At 37.0% G+C, this 22755-nt stretch overlaps 1 protein-coding gene and 1 long non-coding RNA gene across 2 annotated transcripts; both read left to right on the top strand.

Annotated features, from left to right (window-relative positions):
• The first annotated feature begins 1118 nt into the window (after positions 1-1118).
• LOC115970079 lies at positions 1119-3871 on the top strand. The gene is made up of 2 exons (XR_004087120.1): positions 1119-2014; positions 2437-3871. It is a non-coding gene; the product is annotated as an uncharacterized LOC115970079 (long non-coding RNA).
• A 375-nt stretch (positions 3872-4246) lies between these two features.
• LOC115993026 (E3 ubiquitin-protein ligase UPL2-like) lies at positions 4247-6728 on the top strand. Its single transcript, XM_031117296.1, has 2 exons — positions 4247-4835; positions 6430-6728. Exons 1-2 carry the CDS (start codon positions 4247-4249, stop codon positions 6726-6728), a joined length of 888 nt encoding a protein of 295 aa, XP_030973156.1.
• The last annotated feature ends 16027 nt before the right edge of the window (positions 6729-22755 follow it).

Below are 22755 nucleotides of genomic sequence, written 5' to 3'. Positions count from 1 at the left end.
TATCTACTCCACTACTATCATCCTAGCAAAAACCGTGTCCTATCAATTATCATAGCAGAAAATGGTTCAAAAAGTGGCAGAAAAGCATGTACTCCACTACTATCATCCTAGCAAAAACCGTGTCCTATCAGTTATCATAGCAAAAAAGGGTTCAAAGAGGGGCAAAAAAGCATGTATCAATTATCTACTCCACTACTATCATCCTAGCAAAAACCGTGTCCTATCAATTATCTACTCCACTACAATCATCCTAGCAAAAACCGTGTCCTATCAATTATCTACTCCACTACTATCATATCAATTATCTACTCCACTACTATCATCCTAGCAAAAATCGTGTCCTATCAATTATCATAGCAGAAAAGGGTCCAAAGAGGGACAGAAAAAGGTCCAAAGAGGGGCCGAGTTTTGACTATTTTTTGCTTTTTCTCATTTTAATTTTTTGCATTTTAAGATACAGTGGGGTCTTTTTAATATGTTTTATTGACCAATAAAAGTGCTTAAAATATTTTTTTAATTAAAATATATAGATAAATATATTATATATAATTTTTTTTACAAAGAGAGGTCTTCTTTTATTTAAGAACTTATGATTGCATCACCTATTATGCCGCCCTGTAAGCAACTGGAATCTCAGTATCTCTCTCACATACGGTGGAGTGGGGACTCAACTTTTCAACTCAAACACACCGTTTGAAGGTACTGCAAATGGAAAAAGTAAAAGGAAAAGATTTCTTACTATAAATAGAAAAAAGGAAAAAGGAAAAGAAAAAAAAAGAAAGACAAAGACCGTTTTGGCTTATACAAACCGAAATGTTAAGGGCTTGTTTGATATATGTGTTTAAAAACTGAAAATTATTATTTAAAAATTTATGTGAAAATACGTGTAGGTAAAAAAATGTATAAAAATACGTAAAATATTATTTAAAAATTAAAAATTGTTGTTTAAAAACACCCACCAAACACCCCAAGACTCTCCTTTTTATTCTTCTCTTTCGCTTTATTTTTATTATTAATCTTTTTCTTTTACTGCAAATAGAAAAAGTGGAAGAGAAAGATTCCTTACTATAAAAAGAAAAAGAAAAAGAAAAAGAAAGACGTCACTCAGCATTAAGCAATTATAAAATGGCTTTGCTTCTCCGTCTTCTTCCTCACACACTTAACAGTTTCAGAAAGAGGGTTCAGGTTGTGCTCTCTTGTTCATCTCTTGTTCTCTCTCTCTCTCTTTTCTTTCTTCTGATCTCGTTTTCTCTCCCTCTTTTCAATGACAACCGCCGGTTCACTCATATGGAACCCGCCATAAACGGCGTCGTTCGCACATTCAAATCCGTTCAAAATAACCACCGTTCCGACACGCCAGATCGTAACCGTCCATTTCGGAGATCACGCGTCCCAACAAAGCCATCATAACGGAGCTAGATTCGTCAAGCGAGGACGGAGATGAGAACGATTTCTGGGAATTGGTGCAGAAAGGGGACAGCGAATTAGAGCCGTCGATCTTGGACCAACGAGATGAGGCCACGTCAGACAATTGGGTGCAGCGCAACTCTACCATGGTCCGCCTCAACTCCGAGCCGCCACTTACTCGGCTCATGCACTCCGGCTCCACTCCACTCCACTACGTTCGCAACCACGGCCCGGTCCCCAAAGGAAATTAGTGGGAGACCTGGACCGTCGAAGTAACCGGACTCGTCAACAAACCGACCCGGTTCACCATGGACCACCGAGTTCCCGAACCGGGAAATACCAGTCACTCTAGTCTGCGCCGGTAACAGACGGAAGGAGCAGAACATGGTGACACAGACAATCGGTTCCAACTGGGGAGCCGCGGGGGTCTCCACTTCGGTGTGGCGCGGTGTACCGCTACGCCATGTGCTGAAGCGGTGTGGGATCTACAGCCGTACACGTGGAGCCCTTAATGTGTGTTTCGAAGCGGTGTGGCGCGGTGACTGTTACTATCATGATAATAGAGTGCTCCCTTCGCACGTTGACGCTGAGTTAGCTACCTCCCAAGGTATCTCTCTTATGATTCTTATCCACCACCACACACTTGGCACACTAGCATAAATTCTACCACCACCATTTTTTGTGCAACACAACTGACTAAAACTGACAAACAACCGGTCTAGGTATAAAGCGTGGTCTTAAAACAATTTAAAAGCTTTTATATCTAAATATAATATTTTTAAATGTTTAAAATTTTAGGGAGTATGTACACTTCCGTCACGTACGGGCAATATATAAAAATATTTGTCTTATTTTTTTTTTAATGATTCATTGTCTTAATTTACAATTGCATGTAATACATAATGATCATTTTTTTCTTTTTACTTCTTTAATTATAATTTTTGTTAAAAAATTATAAAAGAAAAAGAAGTTTATGCATTTGGATTAAGGACAGACCAAGGACGATACTTAAGTATTTACATTATGCAGGTTGTGTGTCACTTACTCACTTGGGGTTCCAGATTTGTCGTTTATTAATACCCCTTTGCACATAGCTGCATCTTATGGTAACATCCAATTTGCCCTAGAGCTAATGAATTTAAAACCTTCATTTGCTCGGAAACTAAATCCAAACGGTTTTAGTCCCATTCACCTTGCTCTACAAAATGGGCATATTGAGTTGGTGCGTCAGCTTCTACAACTTGATGGGGACCTTGTTCGTGTCAAAGGAAGGGAGCGGCTAACTCCTTTACATTACGTAGTAGGAAGTGGTGAGCACCTTGATCTATTGGAAGAATTTTTATTGGTCTGTCCTAATTCTGTTATAGATGTGACAGTGCGAAACGAGACAGCTTTGCATATTGCCCTTAAAAATGACAAGCTCGGGGCGTTTGAATTCTTAGTAACATGGCTTGGAGTAATTGTTTATAAAAATGCTAAATTGTATCAAAGAACAGTCTTGAACTGGAAGGACAACGAAGGCAATACTGTGTTGCACATTGCAGTATCAAAAAATAAAACTCAGGCAAACTCTCTCTCCATTAACGTCTACTAAGAATTATATTATCAAAAAGGAAAACATCTACTAGGTCTTGGGGTTCCAGACCAAGGATAGACCTAGTAGATGTTTTCCTTTTTGCTAATATAATACTTAGTAGACGTTAATGGAGAGAGAGCTTGCCTGAGTTTGATTTTTTGCTACTGCAATGTGCAACACAGTATTGCCGTCGTTGTCCTTCCAGTTCAAGACTGTTCTTTGATACAATTTAGCATTTTTATAAATAATTACTCCAAGCCATGTCACTAAGAATTCAAATGCCTCGAGCTTGTCATTTTTAAGGGCAATATGCAAAGCTGTCTCGTTTTGCACAGTCACATCTGTAACAGAATTAGGGCAGACCAATAAAAATTCTTCCTATAGATCAAGGTGCTGACCACTTTCTACTACGTAATGCAAAGGAGTTAGCCGCTCCCTTCCTTTGACACGAACAAGGTCCCCATCAAGTTGTAGAAGCTGACGCACCAACTCAATATGCCCATTTTGTAGAGCAAAGTGAATGGGACTAAAACCGTTTGGATTTAGTTTCCGAGCAAATGAAGGCTTTAAATTCATTAGCTCTAGGCCAAATTGGATGTTCCCATAAGATGCAGCTATGTGCAAAGGGGTATTAATAAAAATGGTAGCTCGTCGATGTTCCCATAAGAGTCAGGCTAAGTGGTTTGCAAATTCAATTATGGGAGAAGAAATGACAGAATCAAAAAAAAAATCGACCTTGGAGCTGTACGCATCTGTAATGTGTGTCAATTTTTATTTTCTGTTTCTTTGATAATAAAATTTAGTCTATGTTTCTTTGTACATCGTTGTAGTACTTAATGTATATTGCAATAAAGTAGTGTGATTGGCTAGCATTAATTTTTGAATTTATATTCAAATTTCTAATAGTGTTTGGTTCTAAAAGCTCAGGATATTATTGGGTGCTTTAAATTTCAATAATATCATGTTTTGGAAGCATACTATCATGACCATGAAACAATGGTCATACTTATATTATTTGCAACAATAGAGTGAAGCTTTTAGAAAAGAATAAACTCTACTTTGAATCAGAATAAGGTGAAACACCGTTGGCCTGGTCATAATACACAGAATTATGATTGATTTCAACCTCTAATGAGAATCCATAAACGTCTATTCTTCAAAACAAGTGACAAACAGAACAAATAGTAATTGTCACTTGTTTGTAGGGTGATCATTAGATGGAACAGAGTAGGATGACTGAAAATCCCACCTAGTGATAATTCAATGATCATTGGTGAGAGCTCAAGACACGGTGATGATCAGTTGTACTCCCAGAAAAGGCTTATTAAGGTTTCACTGGAGGCACTTGGGTCTGCCGCCTATGCCCCTGGCAACTCTACTAGATCCCAACATTCCCATGAAAGTTCTTTACCTGCTACACTGTCACTGATATTTGGCAATGTAGATAAATTGGGAGGTGACATTTATCATTCAGCTGTGACTGTTATGAGTGAGATAATCCACAAAGACCCAACATGTTTTCCTGCTCTGGATGATTTGGGTCTTCCAGCTGCCTTTTTATCATCGGAGGTAGCTGGTATACTGCCTTCGTCAAAGGCTCTAACATGTGTTCCTAATGGTCTTGGGGCCATTTGCCTTAATGCCAAAGGCTTAGAGGCAGTGAAGGAAGCTTCAGCATTACGGTTTCTTGTTGACATTTTCACCAGTAAGAAATATGTTACAGCAATGAATGATGCTATTGTTCCTTTGGCAAATGCTGTGGAAGAGCTTTTACGCCACGTATCTTCTCTGAGAAGCACTGGTGTTGATATTATCATAGAAATTGTTAATAAGATTGCTTCTTTTGGGGACAGTAATTAGGTGGGGGTATTGACTTTAATTAGTCCGTATTTTTTTTCTTTAAGAAATATTTTACGGCAATGAATGATGCCTTTGTTCCTTTGGCAAACTAACTTATTGGGAGTTCTAGCTTTGTATTTTTTTTCTTGTGCTTCTTTTGTATGGTTTAATTAGTCCGTTAACATTGATGCTGGAAGGCCGCATCTATCTATTCACAATAAGATAGATGTGTAGCTCAGATTGTTTACCACTCATCAAACAAATTTAAAAGGCCTTTAAGAGATACCAAATATATATTTTTGTATTATGCCATTTGGCTATTCACCATAAAACATGTGTAGTTTAGATTGTGTAACAACTTAACTAATAAACAATGAAAAAGCTTTATTTCTCTACTTATGAAACTCCAGCATACTAACCACTTATAATCTGATCCAAATGTAGTATAGTAGACTAGTAGTACTTTTTTTTTTTTTTTTTTTTTTGGGTTTTTTTTTTTTGGGTTTGATAACAAGTAGACTAATAGTACTAACTAGTAATTAGTTGACTTGTGTATCTATCTATCTGCCTATTTCCTTGGAAAATAACAGTATTGATATATGGGTGGTTCGTAGCTGAACCACACTCTTTTCCCAGAAACAGAAACAGAGAAATAGCAACAAGCTAGAGTGAAAAACGCACAACATTCTTCTTCACAGACCCGCAACATTTTCCTTCACTCTATAACACGCAAACAAATACAATGCTCTCTGCTCTTAGTCTTTTCACTTTCAGTGACCATCTTTGCATTGCATGACTCAAATTTTCACCAAAACAATGTGTTTTTTCTGAGATTCATAGCATTTCAAGTCTTTGCTTCTTGTTTCTTCACTACCCTCTACCTATTCAACTCATTTTAGGTTTCTGAAGTAGCAAGTAAAGTAAGCGTACCCATTTGATTATTGAGCAACTTTCTTGCAACTTGCAAGTGCTTTTTATCCTATTACAAGTGATTTCTTTCTGTGTTTCTATGTTATTTGTTTGAGTTGTTTCTTATCATCATCTGGGCTATATAGAGATTTTGCTTTTGTGATTATACTATGTTTGATGTCTTTTGCTTTTAAAAATATTATATTTTCTTTTTTTTGAAGGAAAAAATACTTTGTGAGAACTTTTTGGGTGTGCAAACACTTTGTGAATTCATGCCTTGCTACCAACAAATGTAGTCTATTGCTGAACCATGTCAATTCATAGTGTTCTATCTTCTGTGTAGTTGTGTTTATTTTTAAATTCTTCTATCTTATTATTATTATTTGAGATCTTCCTATAGCCATAATATTTTTCACAATCAATCAAATTGCTATCATAGCTTTTGCATTTACAACATGTTTGATGTCTATTCGCTCATGTTTTGCTTTGTGGAGTAGCAAGTTCTCTTAGTTTATAATGCACAAACACGTTTGTGCTTCTCTTTAAATTATTATTATTTTTATATGGATATGGATGTTGTAATCTTTGTCTGATATATGGTTCTGCTTCTATACATGTGTTCCTATAAATCCTTTGAAAAATCAAATTATAACGCATGATGGGTCTGTTTAATCCCCCTATGCTTACAAAATAACGAGGTTTTGGATCTTCCTCCAACTCTAGTAGAGTTTGTGGTGCGTTTGTGCGTCAGAGTGTTCCAAGTGCAGCTAAAGATAGTAATGCCACTGTAATGCGTGATAAAAGTGCTTCGAAATTCAATAAGCCTAATTCTCCTAATAGCAGAGCTACGGATATGCACAAAGTGCCAAGCTTTGGTCGATCAATTTCTGCTTCTTCTAATGTCAGTGTTTTAGGTAAGAAGAGGAAGCCCATGGAAGAATGCAAGCGATTGGTTTCAGATGAGAATGTGATGGAACTTCCAAAAGAACTAGCATGAGCTATACGTACAAACAAAATGAGGATGTTGTGAATCAAAAGCGTAGAGTTCGGTCCAAGTATTTCGAACCTATTGATAGTCCTTGAAAGAAAGTACAGGCGGCTTTGAATCTATTTAGAAGAGTTGTTGAGCAAGCGCATGAGAGAAATGAACGCAGAGTCTGACTTCAAAAGTGGGGCAACCAGGGCTGCTTATATTGAAGTGGCAAAGGATCTTCACTGGGAACGAAAATGGGTTAACGTAGACAAACGGATAGGACCTGTTACTGAACTGAATGTTATTGGTCTTCATCGTCAATTTCAGAATGGTATTGATTACATGATGAAGGGTAAACAAAAATTGGCCACAAGTATTGTTGCTTCCAGACGTTATGCCAATTACATGGGATCACCTGAGGTATTGGTTTATATAGGTCAAGGTGGGAATCCAAGGGCTGGAAAAAGTGAACCAAAAGATCAGAAGCTTGAGCGTGGAAACCTTGCTTTGAAGAATAGTACGGAAGCCGGAACTCATGTAAGGTTAATTCGAGGCATTGAAGGTTCTGAGGCTTCAAAAAACAGGATATACGTCTATGATGGCTTGTATGTTGTGGATAAATTTACACAAGAAAGAGGAGAATTTGGCAAGCTTGTATTCAAGTTTGAGTTGATAAGGATTCCGGGGCAACCAAAGCTTGCTACATAGGACATGAATGTGGAAATGTTTTCTAGTTTTGCAATGCTAAGTAGAAGTTTTGTGTTTTGTGTTTTGTTTTTGTTTTGCTTTCAAATCAGTAAGGATTTCTGTGTTTTGTAAACTTATAATTGAAGTTCAAATCTTGTTTTACTTTCTTAGTACCATTTTATGCTCTAACAATCAAAATTGACTATCAATAAATTAAAGCAATTAATGGGAAGCCATGGACACATCACAACTTATAAATTCATTGTCTAAGACTCTTTGGGCCAGAATCCCATAACTGTTGGGCCCAGGCCCCGAATCGAGTCCTTACACTAATATTTCTATATTTTTTATTTTTTTATACATATACATACATATATATGTGTGTGTGTGTGCACGCGTGTTTGTATTTATTTATGTAAGTATGATTTTTTAAATTTTATGTTTATCAATAGAAAACTTAAAATCTACATATTTATAAACCTAAATATTAGCCTAAGTACATTAACCCAATATATTAGCTAAAATAAAATGTTTTTTAATAATTTTTTTTTTAATTGTACTAATTGAATCACAGGGAAATATCCCCCATACAAGCAGTATAGGCTGGCACAACCAGGTTTTTAATCTAGTACATTTTAGAGGATCGTACCAGTACCAGTTTAATGACCGATACAATATATTTTCTCGATACGGTTGGTATTGATAAAATATTGACTTCCTTGACTGTAGGGGTATTAAGCGGGTTAAAATGAGTTGTATCACATTCATGTCAACTCAACACAACCTCTTTATGAAGCATATCAAGTGGGTCGGGTCATGACAACTTGCCTCATTAACAGATCATGTTAGGATTGAAAGATCATGACATGATTATTAAATGAGTTGGATTTGGGTTGAGCTATTTAGTTGAATAACTCTATCTCAACACAACATGAACATGACACACTAACCCGAATTGACACCTCTACTTAAATGTCACATTCACACTATTTTTTTCTTTTTATTTCATTTCATGATTGGTTGATTTGTGCAACAATGAAGGATAAACATTCTCTACCTATTATAGGTCTGTTTAGAATTCGCTTATTTTGCTGAAACTGAAATTTTTTTTACTGAAAATACTATAGATAAAGGTAAAAATTAGATGAAATAGTACTGTGTGATCCATAAATAGTACCAAAAAATATAGTAGGGCCCATTCATGTAACAAAAATAAGTTGAATAATAAAATAAACTGACTTTTTAAGCTGGAATAAAAAAACCTACTTAAAAATGCACAAATTAACAAGCCGTGAAATGGGTGAAAAATGAATATGCATGTAATTTTTATTTTATTATTATTATTATTTTTCAGTTTGATGAAAAAGCGTGAGTTCAAAATGAAAAATGTCTGTAATTAAATCAACTTCTAATGATAAAGAAGTAGAATTCACTAAAAATATCATTTAACCTTCTTTTTATAGAAGTAAAAAATTCTAAACTTCTCCAACAAGTTCATACCAAGAGCTTATTATATTGAGTGAGCTGGACTTTTATAAGGTGCCGTGAACCCAACCAATAAGCTAAAACACGCATAATCTGAAAAGGAAAGTGCATTGGGTCAAATGGCCAATTGGGTGAGTACACTGAAGAGTAGAGAGGAGAGAGTAGAATAGAAAGCATTTGTTATAAATGAGATTTGGCGTCACACGCAAACATGCTCTTCTGCTCTGCTCACAAAACTCAAGTCACTCAGAAAGCCTTTTCAGTGACCATCTTTGCATGCATGACCCCAAAATAAATGTGTTTTTTCTGAGATTCATTGCATTTCAACTCTTTGTGTGTTGTTTCTTCACTCATTTTAGGTTTCTTTTTTTTTTTTTTTTGGATAGTAAACCAGTACTTAACTTTCATTACTTAGGACAACTGTCCAATGCAGTAACATCCATATGAATTTGAGATACAATAACACTGGGGGTATCTTCCACCCAAATTAGACATTCTTGTACATTACTAGCTTCCTTAGCCATAAGATGAGCAGCCATATTGCCCTGTCTGCGCACATGAGAACAACTCCACGAGCTGAAAGCAGACAACCCCTGTTTTGCCCCTTCCAAAATTTTCTGTATTGAGCACGGGCCTGGGTCAGTTCCTCCAACAGCCAACACTACCAATTGAGCATCACTTTCCATATCAATATCCTTCAGTCCTAAGTCCCTAGCCAGCTGAATTCCCTCCTCCATCGCCATTGCTTCAACCTCCATGGCCCCAAGGGGGAAATGAACTTTTTTACTCATTGCCCCCATTAACAGTCCTTCCTCATTTCTAATGACCACCCCAACACCACAGCACCCTATCTTCGCGAATACCGCCCCATCCATATTTACCTTATACCTCCCCTTCGACGGAGGTCTCCATTGGTTGCAGCCCAATGCCATTCTCTGCGAACTTGGATTCTGACTTTCTTGCACTTCCTCCACCAACTCACGGGCTTCCTTAGCAATTCTCTTCGCCTCTTTGGACTTCCCCTCATGTTTGAAACTATTTCTATTGTTCCAAATGAGCCACGCCGTAATAGCAAAAGAAACCCAATCCAAATCCACCTTTCTTTCTCTCAAAGCCCAAACCACATCCACAAAATCCCTTATTGGGTGATTTAGCACAGGCAACCCGAGCTCAGCTTCCTTCCAAACCTCCTTTGCAAACTTGCAGTCCCATAAAATGTGACCAGAAGACTCACAGCCACCACACATGTCGCACCTGTCATCAGTACATACTTTCCTTGCAGCCAAAAGGAATTTAGTTGGCAAGATATCCCTACAAGCCCTCCAAAAGAAATGTTTTACATTATTTGGACATTCCAGCTTCCAAATTCCTTGCCAAAACTGAGACATTTTATCTTTGTCCGACCCTTCTCCTCTTTCTAGGGAGGAACCTGACTTTTGCAACAGCTTTAAGGCCACCCCATAAGCACTCCTAACCGTAAAGAGGCCATTTTTTGACCAAGCCCACACCTCAGAGTCCTCTAGCAGCCGTGGGCTCAATGGGATACTAAGGATTTTTTCCGCGTCCATAGGAAAGAACGTCTTTTTGATCAAATCTGTTTTCCACCCTCCATACTCACTGTCAATGAGTTGATCCACCCTCTCCAGCTCCGTGCCCAGTCCTTGGGGACTCGTCACTTTGAATGTCTCTGGTGAAGGCAGCCACCTATCACGCCAAATCTTCACGCTTTTCCCATTCCCCACAATCCACCTCGAGCCAACCTCGATGGTTTCCCTTGCTGCCATGATACTCCTCCATACATAGGATGGCTTCTTTCCTACCTGTGCCTCCATGAATGAACACCCCGCAAAGTACTTGGCTTTAAACACTCTATGGGAAAGAGAATTTGGATTTTGCTTAAGCCGCCACCCTTGCTTTGCAAGAAGCGCCATGTTGAAGGCCCTTAAATCTTTAAACCCCATTCCACCTTCCGATTTTGGTGTGCAAAGCCTCTCCCAAGACATCCACGCCATCTTCCTTTCTTTGTCTCTTTGTCCCCACCAAAATTGACTAACCATGGAGTTTAACTCTTTGCACAAGAAATCCGGAAGTTTAAAGCAACTCATAGTGTACGTCGTTGTTGCTTGCGCCACCGCTTTAATAAGAATCTCTCTTCCTGCTGCAGATAGCAACTTACCCTTCCACCCCTCTATCCGCCTCCCAACTTGATCCTTTATACGGTTAAACGCCTTCTTTTTTCCCCTCCCTACTAGGGTAGGCAATCCCAAATACCTTTCATGCTTATGAATAATTTGTGCCCCAAAGCTAGTTTTTATTTCCTCTTGGACAGCTCCACATGTATTCTTGCTAAAGAAGAGTGACGTCTTCTCTCTGTTCAATTTTTGCCCCAACTCCTTTTCATAGTCTGATAGAACCTTTAGCACCCTATTTCCTTCCTTTACACATGCCTCCCCAAAAATTATACAATCATCGGCAAACAAGAGGTGAGAGATCCTAGGTGCCCCTCGACACACTGAAATTCCGCTTATCAGCCCTTCCCTCTCCTCCCTTCTCAACATAGCTGTTAAGCCTTCAGCACACAGTAGAAAAAGGTAGGGGGATATCGGATCCCCTTGTCGCAGCCCCCTTGTTGGAATAATATTGCCTTTTGGTTCCCCATTGATTAGCACAGAATAGGAAACTGTGGATACACACAACATGATCAGCCTGATCCACCCTTCCTGAAAACCCAATCTCCTCATTATTGCCTCCAAAAAAGCCCACTCAACCCTATCATAGGCTTTGCTCATGTCGAGCTTAATAGCCATCAGACCTTTTTTGCCTTTCCTTCTTTGATTGATACAATGCATCGCCTCAAATGCCACTAACACATTATCTGTGATCTGCCTTCCCGGGACAAATGCGCTTTGAGACTCATCTATCACAGCCGGTAGGATCTTCTTCAACCTGTTCGCAAGAACTTTGGAAACAATTTTGTACACCCCATTACATAAGCTGATTGGTCTAAATTCAGTAATATTTTGAGGACAATCAACTTTTGGGATAAGACAGATATATGTTTCGTTTAAGCCCTTCGGCATAACACCCGTATTCAGAATTTTGAGAACACAATTTACTACAAACTGACCCACCACATCCCAATATTTTTGGAAAAAAATTGGAGACATACCGTCGGGGCCGGGAGCCTTTGTTGGGTGCATCTGGTTCAATGCCACTCTGATCTCTTCCTCCCTAAACGGTCTCGACAATTGACTGTTCATTTCTTGGGTGACCCGAGGCGTCACTGCACTCAAACATGCATCAAAAGAGCTTGGTTGGTTCGAGCTAAAAATGTTTGAGAAGTACCCAAGAATCACCCTCTCAATATCCTCCTGCCTCTCATACCGAACCCCTTCTTCAGTAATCCCATCAATCCTATTTTTCTTTCGTCGTTGAGAAGCAGCTGCATGAAAAAATTTCGTATTTCTATCCCCACACTTCAGCCAAAGTGCCCTTGACCTTTGATTCCACATCACTTCCTCTCTTTGCAATGTCTCATTTATTTCTTTCCTCAATCCTCGGATTTCGCTTGCTGTCTCATTGAGCAGATTCTGCGCTTCTAGGAATTGCAATCTTTCCTTTAAATGTTTCAACCTTGTATTCACATTCCCGAACTCTCGCTGGTTCCACCATTTAAGTTGAGCTTGACATCTTATGATTTTGTCGACAATGCAATCTTTTGTAATGTCCTGGTAAGACTCCCACGCTGATTCGATCACTTCTTTACACCTTTCGTCCCTAACCCACATCGCCTCAAACACAAATCTCCTTTTCTTCGGCTTTGAGGGACTGCTCTTCCTAAGCGACAAGTCAAGCAAACTGTGGTCTGATGCTGCCATAGAGACATGCCGGACCTGTGCCGTTGGAAATTTCCCAAGCCATTTCTCATTGGCCAGCATCCTATCTAATCTCACCAACGTTCTCTGCTCCCCAAACCTTTCATTGCACCACGTGAATCGTTGCCCCACAAAACCCAGATCAAACAATCCACAATAACTCAAACAATTCCTAAAATTTTGCATTTGGATTGCATCCCGGTCTAACCAACCCAGCTTTTCATCGAGATGAGTGATTTCGTTGAAATCCCCAAATACCACCCAAGGCATGTCACACTGATTTTTCAGAGCCACCAAAAGATCCCAAGAAATGTACCTTTTACTAGCGTCGGGGTGGCCGTAAAAGCCTGTCGCCCTCCACGGATTTGCCCCGCCTTCACCTTGCACCACCACATCAATGTGGGAATTTGAGCAGCTCTTCAAGCACACCGCCTCACCCTCATGCCACATCATTGCCAGACCCCCGCTTCGCCCATCACTTGGTACCGTAATACCCTGTGTTAGTTCCAACTTCTGCCGTAAACCTTTCATCCGATTCACTCCGGCTTTGGTTTCCATAAGGAACACCAAAGTTGGGTTTTTTGACTTCACTTCGTCGGAGAGAAGCCTGACTGCCGGGGATGACCCTAAACCCCGACAGTTCCATGATAACACCCTCATTGGGCTCGGCGGTGCTGCTCCGCAGCCACCGCCTCATCGCCATCCGTATCAAGTTTTGTGTTGTGTGTTTTGTTTTGGGCAGAAACTTTTGTTCTTTTCTGAGTTTTGTTGTTTGGTTCCAGGTCTTGAATGGGTGTGGGATTCTCTCTTTTCTTCGACATTGGGCCCTTCTCCTTCTCCGAATTGTCTACACGGACTTCCCTGGCCAGCCTCTTCCAGTGGCCACTTTTTGGGCCCAAAGGTTCTGCAACCCAGCCCATTTGCTCATCAAAACATAATGCCATTGGGCCGGGCCCATCTCCCCCACAGCCTCCACCTGTTTTTCCTTCCCCATTTGGCGCCATTTTGAAGTCAAATTTGTTTTCTAGCCCATGGCACGTCCCTGTCACCTCCTGCAGCCCTTCTTCTGACTCTTTTTGACCTCCTCCTGCTTCCAATTTTTCCTTACTTGAGGAAGGAAAGATACCTTCGTGCAGCCCTTCGAGACTTCTGCCCATTCCCTTCTCATGATTACCCTTTTGCTCTTAACACTCCTGATCCCCTATTTTTGTCTCATTCTTTTTTGCCCAAAGTTCTGTTACTGGCGTTGTTGACTCGGGCACATTTCCCACCTCCCGCCGTTCGTCTGGCGTTTCTTTTAAAGGCATTTGACCCCCCACCGAGTTGCGCACTGGACCACCCTTACTGAACCGCTCATCCTCAAGTCCAAACCTTGTGAAGTCTCCTCCACCTTTCCTTGGCACCTCACCCCGCATCCACGCCCCATACTGGAGATTGTTATGCTCCAAATTAGCACCTGAGCCATTCTCTTCCTTGCAATCCTTGACCCCGTGGTTAAGCAAGCCACACTTGTAACAAAAATTTGGTAACCTCTCGTATTTGAACGTTATCCACCGTTGCTCCCCTCCCTCAATGACAATCCTCTTCCCTCTCACTAGTTTTTTCGTAACGTCCATCAACACCCTTACCCGTAGATACTTACCCCAGTTAACTCCCGATTCCGAAACGTCCACATCCATCACCTCACCCAAACTTGTCCCTATCACCCGCCCCGTTTCTCTAGTTCTACTCTTTAACGGGAGATTGTGTATCTGCACCCAGAACGAAGACTGCCACAAGGAGATATCCTTAGGGACCTGCTCACCTTCAAACTCCTTTAGCAAGATCAGGGACTTCTCATACGTCCAAGGACGCATCTCCAATATTCTTTTCTTATCCCTCCCATCCCCAAACTCCACAAGATATAACTCATCCTCCACCTCGTTTATCTGGACACTCTTACTTGGTTTCCAGACCATTCTGAGGTTCTTTCTGAGTGCCTCAATGGTTATGCTCTTTGTGGAGAGCACCTTCATAACGAGACAATTTTTTCCTATCGCCTTAGCAGCTTCTGTCGTACTACTTCCTAAAACTATGCTTTCATCCTCCTCCTCAGTGAAGGATAACTTCTTCCACAGCTCTTCTAACTCAGCTGGTCCCACGTTCAAAGGAACGAGAACCACTTCACTCTTGCAAGGAAAACCTGCAGGACCTTCACTGCTTCCACATGCACTCAGGCACGAGAGCACTCATTTTAGGTTTCTGAAGTAGCAAGTACCCATTTCGCCATTAAGCAACTTTATTGTAACTTCTTATTATCCCATTACGTACATTTCTTTGTGTGTGTGTGTGTGTGTTTTTTTTTTTTTTAGTTTTTTATTTTATTTTAATGTTAGTTGTTTTTTATTATTATTTGGACTATATGTATTTTTGTTTTTGTGAATGTACCATGTTTGATATCTCTTCCTTTTAAAAAATATTAAATTTTCTTTTTTTGAAGGAAAAAATATATTAATGTTTCTGGGTAATCTTCGATCAACAACATGCTTTTCCTGTTTTGATTAAGTTCTTATTATCCTCGTACGTAGATTTCTTTCTGTGTATCTATATTAGTTGTTTCTTATTATCATCTGGACTATATAGAGTTTATTTTTGTGATTGTAATGTGTTTGATGTCTTTTGCTTTTAAAAACATGCTTTACCTGTTTATTTCTTTTCCTTTTGTGATTGTAATATGTTTGATGTATAGTTTAGTTACTCTTGCTTTGTGGAATTTGTTAGAAATTGTCTCAAAGGTCTCTCACATGGGGTGTTTGATACATGCACTTAAAAATTGAAAATTGTTATTTGAAAACATGTATAGAAATACGTGTAGATGAAAAAGTGTGTGGAAATACATATAATATTATTTAAAAACTAAAAATTGTTATTTGAAAATATGTACCAAACACCAATGCTCTATCTTATATGTGGTTATGTTTATTTTTAAATTCTTCTATCCTATTATTATTATTATTATTATTATTACTAGTTGCTAACCCTTACGATGCACAAAATAGTTTAACAAAATTAAATTGTGGCCAATCAATAGAGCAAAACGGTAGAAGAATTAAAAATATTTGTTGAAAGCTTCCTCTAATATACAAATGATATATTAGAAAAGAGTACATGGTACTCGTATTCTGCATGGAGACAATAAAATTAAAAAATAAAAGCTAAAGGGAAAAATATCAAGAGAATATAATTTAACTGAAGAGCGATAGAATTAACTCATACTAAATATTAATTATCAAACAATTCTTGTATGTATATCTTACATATTATAACAATGACAACAATTTAAATGAACCACATATAAATGGAAAGTCTTGTGCCACTAAATTCGAACTCATAAACATGAACAATCTCCATATCATCAGGTTTTATATGGATTGGGGCATTCAAGGCTTTGGCAATATCAATGCAACATTGTGAAGAACTCCCTGCACTTGAATTGTGCTCCATAAGCCTATTAAAAATTACCTCTCGACGCTGCTGGTTGTATTGCATCGGTTTGGGGATTTCAAACTTCAACCTTCAACAAAATAAGAAAAAATAACACCTATCTGAATACAAAACTGAGTTAAAACAAATATAATATAAGCCATGAAGTCAGGAAAAATAAAATTTTAGAACAAAATTCTCAAGCTCAAAACTAAATGTGATTGTCCCTTTTATCCAACTTAATTTTGTCATAAAATATCTCTCTTCAAAAAGGACAATATTTAATGTTATCCACTATTCAAATTTTTGTAGTTTGACTAATTTAAATATCCTAGTGCTCTATCCAACCAAGAACCATAAAGAAACCAAGAACTATAAAGAAAGGTAGAGGGAGGAAGGCTAATTTAAACGCAGAAAAATGAAGGCCTCTAGAAGAATTCAAACTCGTATCAATAGAAAGCATCACCTCCAACTTAAACATTACAGCCCTTATGTTTGGAATTTGGGCAATTTATAGGATTGAAACAATCAGATATTTATTAGTGTGATTCTCTCAATTACAATGATTAAATTATCATGCATGAATGTGTTTATGGAGTGGTCTCACACCCTTGGCCCAAATGATATGCATTTGGCTATAGTTTTTATTGAGGTCTTTGGGGTTTACTTTGGGTACACAGTCATGAGGTCTCTCCTAAATTTTCAATAAAACCCAAAAACCAATGCACTTTTGTGGGCTTTCAAGTGTGAAATCATAGTTTCAGCTATAATACTTAAGCTTGTAATTTGTATATACATGCGAAATCATCACTTTTTTTTTGGTAGTTGCAGAATCATTACTTATCTTTTACATAATTGGATGCCAAAATGCAAGCATCACAATGTGATTTGATTTAGGTCATTTATTTATTATGTTTGATAAAACATGTATTTTAGTGCTCAATGTTTGTTTCAAAATTAGAAACTCTTCTCAAAATAGTTTGTGAATTCAAGTATATCTTATGTTTCCTAGAATGTAAATGGAACACATAAATAACATTAAATCTCATGCTCAAACATTATGTCCTTGCTTAATCGTAGTTACCTACAAAACTATTGAATCTTTGACTTGTATAATGGCCAATTTTGGGTATCACATCTTCTACCTAAAAACAACAAAACCCCAAATAAGAAATTTGGGCAACAGCAAACCAACGTCTCCAAGACATTTATTCAAGAAAAGATTGATGTGCATATTGTAATGGAAGGTGGAAATAGAATAATGTTAAAACACACACACACACACACACACACACACACATCTTAGCAACCCAGATTTAAGATTTTAGCATTTGGTTCATTTTCAAATATTCTAAAAAGATTAAACATACTAAAAACAAAACTGGCCAAATAGGATCATGCTTTTAACTCTTCCAATTGGCAAGTAACAGTTTGTCAGTGCTACCCTCCTCTTGAAATCAACATAGGTAAATAAGCATATCCATAAATAGAAGAATTAGCGCAAAAAGTACGGCAGGCTGATATGAAAGTGTCACAACCCAAATTCATGGAAAATGAATTTAGATGCATGACTAACCTACTAAACTTATATAATTCCATAAACATAATTAATCCAAAATAAAACAATACTCCAAAGAAATAATACTCTTAAAAACCTCTTACAAAAATCTAAACTCTACAAATGGGAAATAATCTACACAAAAACATGAATTACAAAATAAAGGTAACTAAAATTCTTTAAGTCTTCAATTCATACTGAAGTTGCCTATAACTTCCATGCTCTACCTTGCACCTTACAAAGCAACCCAACGGTTCTATATTTCCAACTATATTTTAATCTGAAAAATAGTAATTGATGGGGTGAGCCACACATCTAGTAAGTAATTATACAAAATACATAACAGAATAGAGTTAAGCCAGGCACAAGTATTTTGATTTTTCACAAACTCATTCAATGATATCAAAAATAATTATTCCAAAACATATAATGAATCACTTAATACAATTGTAATCACATCTTAAAATCATTAGAAAACACATACATATAATTGATCAGAGCACAATGTCACATATACACATCACATATTCTCACATATAATCCTGTGAGCGGATTTACACATATATCTGACATATCTAATCAATTCTAAAAACACTTATTTTGAGTCACATATCACAAAAGCAAAGTTTATACAAAATATAATAATTTACTTGATATTAACAATTATTCCAAATATAGAGGCATATCAAAGATCACAATATCAAATAGAACATAAATCAAAGGATGCTTGACTCTCTTGGGGAACGAATAGAAACTGAGGAGTTTATATAAATATATTACAATTCTTGAGTAAATCTGAAAATTTAATTTGCTAAAAGAAACATTTTAAGTACCATTTGGAGAATAGGAATATGATTGAAATCACTTGGTTTTAAAGAACAAGAACCTTTTTAGAACACTTACTTTGAAACTAAATTATTTTCGGAAAAATAGTTTATTTTAGAAATCATCTTTTAAATGAGATTTGGACGTTCAAAACGTTATTTAGAATTGAAAGTTTCTCTTTAAAACATTATTTAATAGTCGAAATTTCTCTTTCAATGATGTAAAAATACTTTTGATAAACTTTAGAAAATATAAGTTTGGAATACAAAACTTTTGAAACTTTTAACTTCTAAGAATCTAATGGACAAAACTTGTGCATATTATGTATAATTACTTACTGCACTTGAATCACTCTGAAAGTCTAGCCGAAACAACCTCTAAAAAGCCTCAAAACACTCTTAAATAGAACCTTGAAAAAATCTTATTGCCTCTTTAATTGTATGTACTCTAACTCCAAGAAAAACCTCTTAGCCTCTTTGATAAAACCCTAGCCTCCTTAGTGATGAAACCCTTCTTATCCCAAAACCCTCATTATTTTTTCCTCCAACTTATATTTTAACACATCAGAGATGTGGGCTTGATGGGGTAGTGGGCTGGAGTTTGAAATCCACTTAAGCTTATCTCTTTAGTCTCCAAGAAGCCTATAAAACATCTTCATCTTTTATTTATTAGTTTAATTGCCGCACTAAATTGTATACACTAAAACTTTGATTTTTCTCACCTATTTGTAGCACCACAAAGTTGTCTACTCCCATCTTACTATGCACACACATATAGTACATCAACTCTATATTAAAATGGTAAGGTACGGTAATAATCATAAAAACAAAATTGGGGTATTACACTCTTCCCCCCTTAAAATAAGTTTAGTCCTCTAAACTTGACATACCTTAGTCCTTGAACAAAGAGAGATATTAGTCAACCAAATTAGCATCACTAAAACTCAGTATTGTCCTTAATATGTATGGATGACAATCTTAAGAATATCTTCCTCCTTAGCTTTGAGTTGATGATAACCTGATTTAAGGACAATCTTGGGTAATCGACATTTTTTTTTTCTCAATCATCTTACAGTTGTTAATAAAGTTCAGTTCAATCCAGTAAATACTCGATGTAGGACTCATTACACACCTACACACATTACACAATCAATCAAATTGGAGCACCAAAATCTCCCCCACTTAAATCCTTAACGTCCTCGTTAGGGCCCACTTTGTGGGGTAGTGTCTTTGAGCCCACGTGAGGTTACCGAACTGGCTCTAATACCATATGTAACAACCCAAAGAAAAGCGCTAGCCACATCTGCGTTATACCTCAAAAGGACTAGTCACTAGTAAGGCTCCTTGCAATTGTTAATAAAGCCCAGTTCAACTCAGTAAATACCCAATGTGGGACTCATTACACACCCACACACATCACACAATCAATCAAATTGGGGTATCACAAAAAGCAATTGTAACTAATCAAAGAATTCACCAAATTTAGACCCTAAGCCTCACATTTGGTAACACAAAAAATCATGATAGCAATAAAATGTAGGTCCATAGTAGAATTTTGTGTTGTACTGTTCTAAAATTGTTGTTTGTGAAATCTTTTTAAATTCATATAAAAGCTATTTTTAGTGTGTTATAGAGTCGATCATGTGTGGTTCCTTTATTGCTATATTGCTGCACAATTCTCAGGTTGCTACTCTACACCTAGTTTAGTGCTAGTGTATTAGTGATTTGGCCATTCAAACAACTACCTGGCTAATATACTTATTGTGGGTCCAAATGCTAACACCAAAAACAAAAACAAAAAAAATGAAAGCATCAAAAATACCAAATTGTAGTCAGCCCATCAACCTTTTTTTCTCAACAAAGAATAGTAATCAAATAACACCACCCAAGCAAGTAACAGAAACCATAAAACCAAGCAAAAAAAAAAAAAAAACTATATGAAACAATTTTGAAGTTTAAACACTATATTCTAACTTTGTATAATTTATACATACCTTCAGGTGCTTTAATTGGTCCAAAATTCTTTCATAAAGCTCTCTAGTCCTTTCAAACTCATCCTCTAATATTTCAAAATCAACATATGCATGTTATTAAACAAATAAGAAAAGAAAAAAAAAATCAATGGTTACAAAATTCTTTTACAATACAACAGAACCAAGGGCAAGTAAATAAAACAATACTAAAGAGAATTGTTTTATGAATTAATAACTTTCTCTTTTTATTTTCCTAAACTCTGTGTTTTTACAGATTGAATAAACTCAATTACATATAATAATAAAAAAGTCTTTATTTACACATACCCTTATTTTGCACTACACGTTATGGTACAAAAAGGTGAAAACAACATCAAACAAAAGGAAAACAGAAACGTGAATTGAATCATCAAACAAAAGAGGCAGTAACAAAATGTAAAAAGTGGAAAAAAAATCAAACAAAAGAATAGATCACAAAATAAACTGGATTTAGAGATATCTAAATTGAATCATCAAGCTTCTGTCAATATTTATATACTGTGAGGCGAGAAAGTCAGGAAGGAAGGAAGGAAGGCGAAAAGGTTGCTGTTAGAAGGGGTGAAACCGTAGAATAGAAATGTGGGAAAGAGGAAGGAACCTAAAACCATGCAACAAAAGGAAATCTGAAACCGTGCAATAAAAGGAAAACAGGGAGATTGAACTCGTGAACGTTGGGGAAGGGGAAGGATCTTGAAATGTGCAACAAAAGGAAAATTGAAATTTTGAGTAAACCATGTTTCTCAAAGGGTTCTCCAAAGTGTTTTGGTTGAAAAGGGCTTTGTACTTGGGCTTTATGGTGGAATTAAATTTATAAGTGGGCTTTATGTTGGAGATAGGGCTGGGAAATATTTTATATTTGTGAGTAATTAATCAATATTTTCTTTAAAATGCATGCATGATAACTATATAACTCAAAAAAAAATTTTGCTGAATTATTATATAAAACAATTGCAACATAAGCATTATAAACATATAATTTGAGAAAATCCAAGAGAGATATGCTCATTGTTACAAGAAAGCAAGGTTCTTGACGTGTTCTAATTACATAGCATTTTATATCTGTATGTCTATCTACGTCTACAAGTCTATGACGATTATGCCACATTCATTGTCAAGAACATAAATCATGATCAATGGCTACTGCAGATTAGAATGTTTATATATATATATATATATATATATATATGTGCGCGCCAAAAGTGAGGTTGATGGACCAACCCTCACTTGGTCTCACAATCTATTTTTGATATGGGTTTTGGATTTCCTACTCTGGGTAGTTCCTTATACAAAGACCCAATGGAACTGCCTTCCCCTCTAGATAATCTTACTCCCTCTGTGCCTATTATTACTATGCTAGCCTAGTGCACTCTCACTCTTTCTACCCCCAGTTTCTTTGTGAACCCTCCCAAAAAAAAAAAAAAAAAAAAAAAAACCCTTCCCTCTTTAGCTCCTTATATTTATAGCCTAATAATTAGTAGAAAGTTATGATTACTCTTGTGGTTAGTGGTAAAGGAGGCTTAATGTTATTATCACTGAGTGGATGTTTAGTTGAGAGTGGGGTGTTCGGTAAAGATACTTCCCAAGGCAGTACCGGGTAACCGAGATACAACATTCCTGAGCAATCATGCTTCCGTTCGAGGTGTACTTTGCCAGGCAACTCCCAAGTTATGAACTATGAAGGACATATATTATAACGACTCGCTTAATGGGTTTTGGGCCGAGTGTAATGACATGAGGCCTGGGCCCATGGCCTTAGTAGGCTTAGAGCCTAGTTTTGGATAAGAGGGTTGGGCCCATGGGCTGTATAGTAATGTTGGAGTTCAAGGCCCAAGGCCTAAATGGGTCTGGGAGTTCCATGACGTACAATACATATATATATACTGAATATTTTTTGAAAGATGCTAAAAATATTGCAAATTTTACAACATAACATTTAAAAATTGATATGATAATTAATGTGATTTGTAAATGTCAATTAATAACATAATAAATAAGAGTAATTTTTTTGGTGATACACTAATTTTAATGGTTATATTGTATAGTTTGTAATATCACAAACATCTTTATTTTACACATATCTCAACTACTCGGAAACAATTCTTTTTAATAACTCACTTTTTTTCCCCTCTACTCATTCTCTCCTACTTT

The sequence above is a fragment of the Quercus lobata genome, chromosome 1 (genome assembly GCF_001633185.2).
Source record: "Quercus lobata isolate SW786 chromosome 1, ValleyOak3.0 Primary Assembly, whole genome shotgun sequence".
Lineage (NCBI taxonomy): Eukaryota > Viridiplantae > Streptophyta > Magnoliopsida > Fagales > Fagaceae > Quercus > Quercus lobata.
Note: the sequence above shows the minus strand (reverse complement) of the source record. Positions and strands in the feature narration are given on the sequence as shown.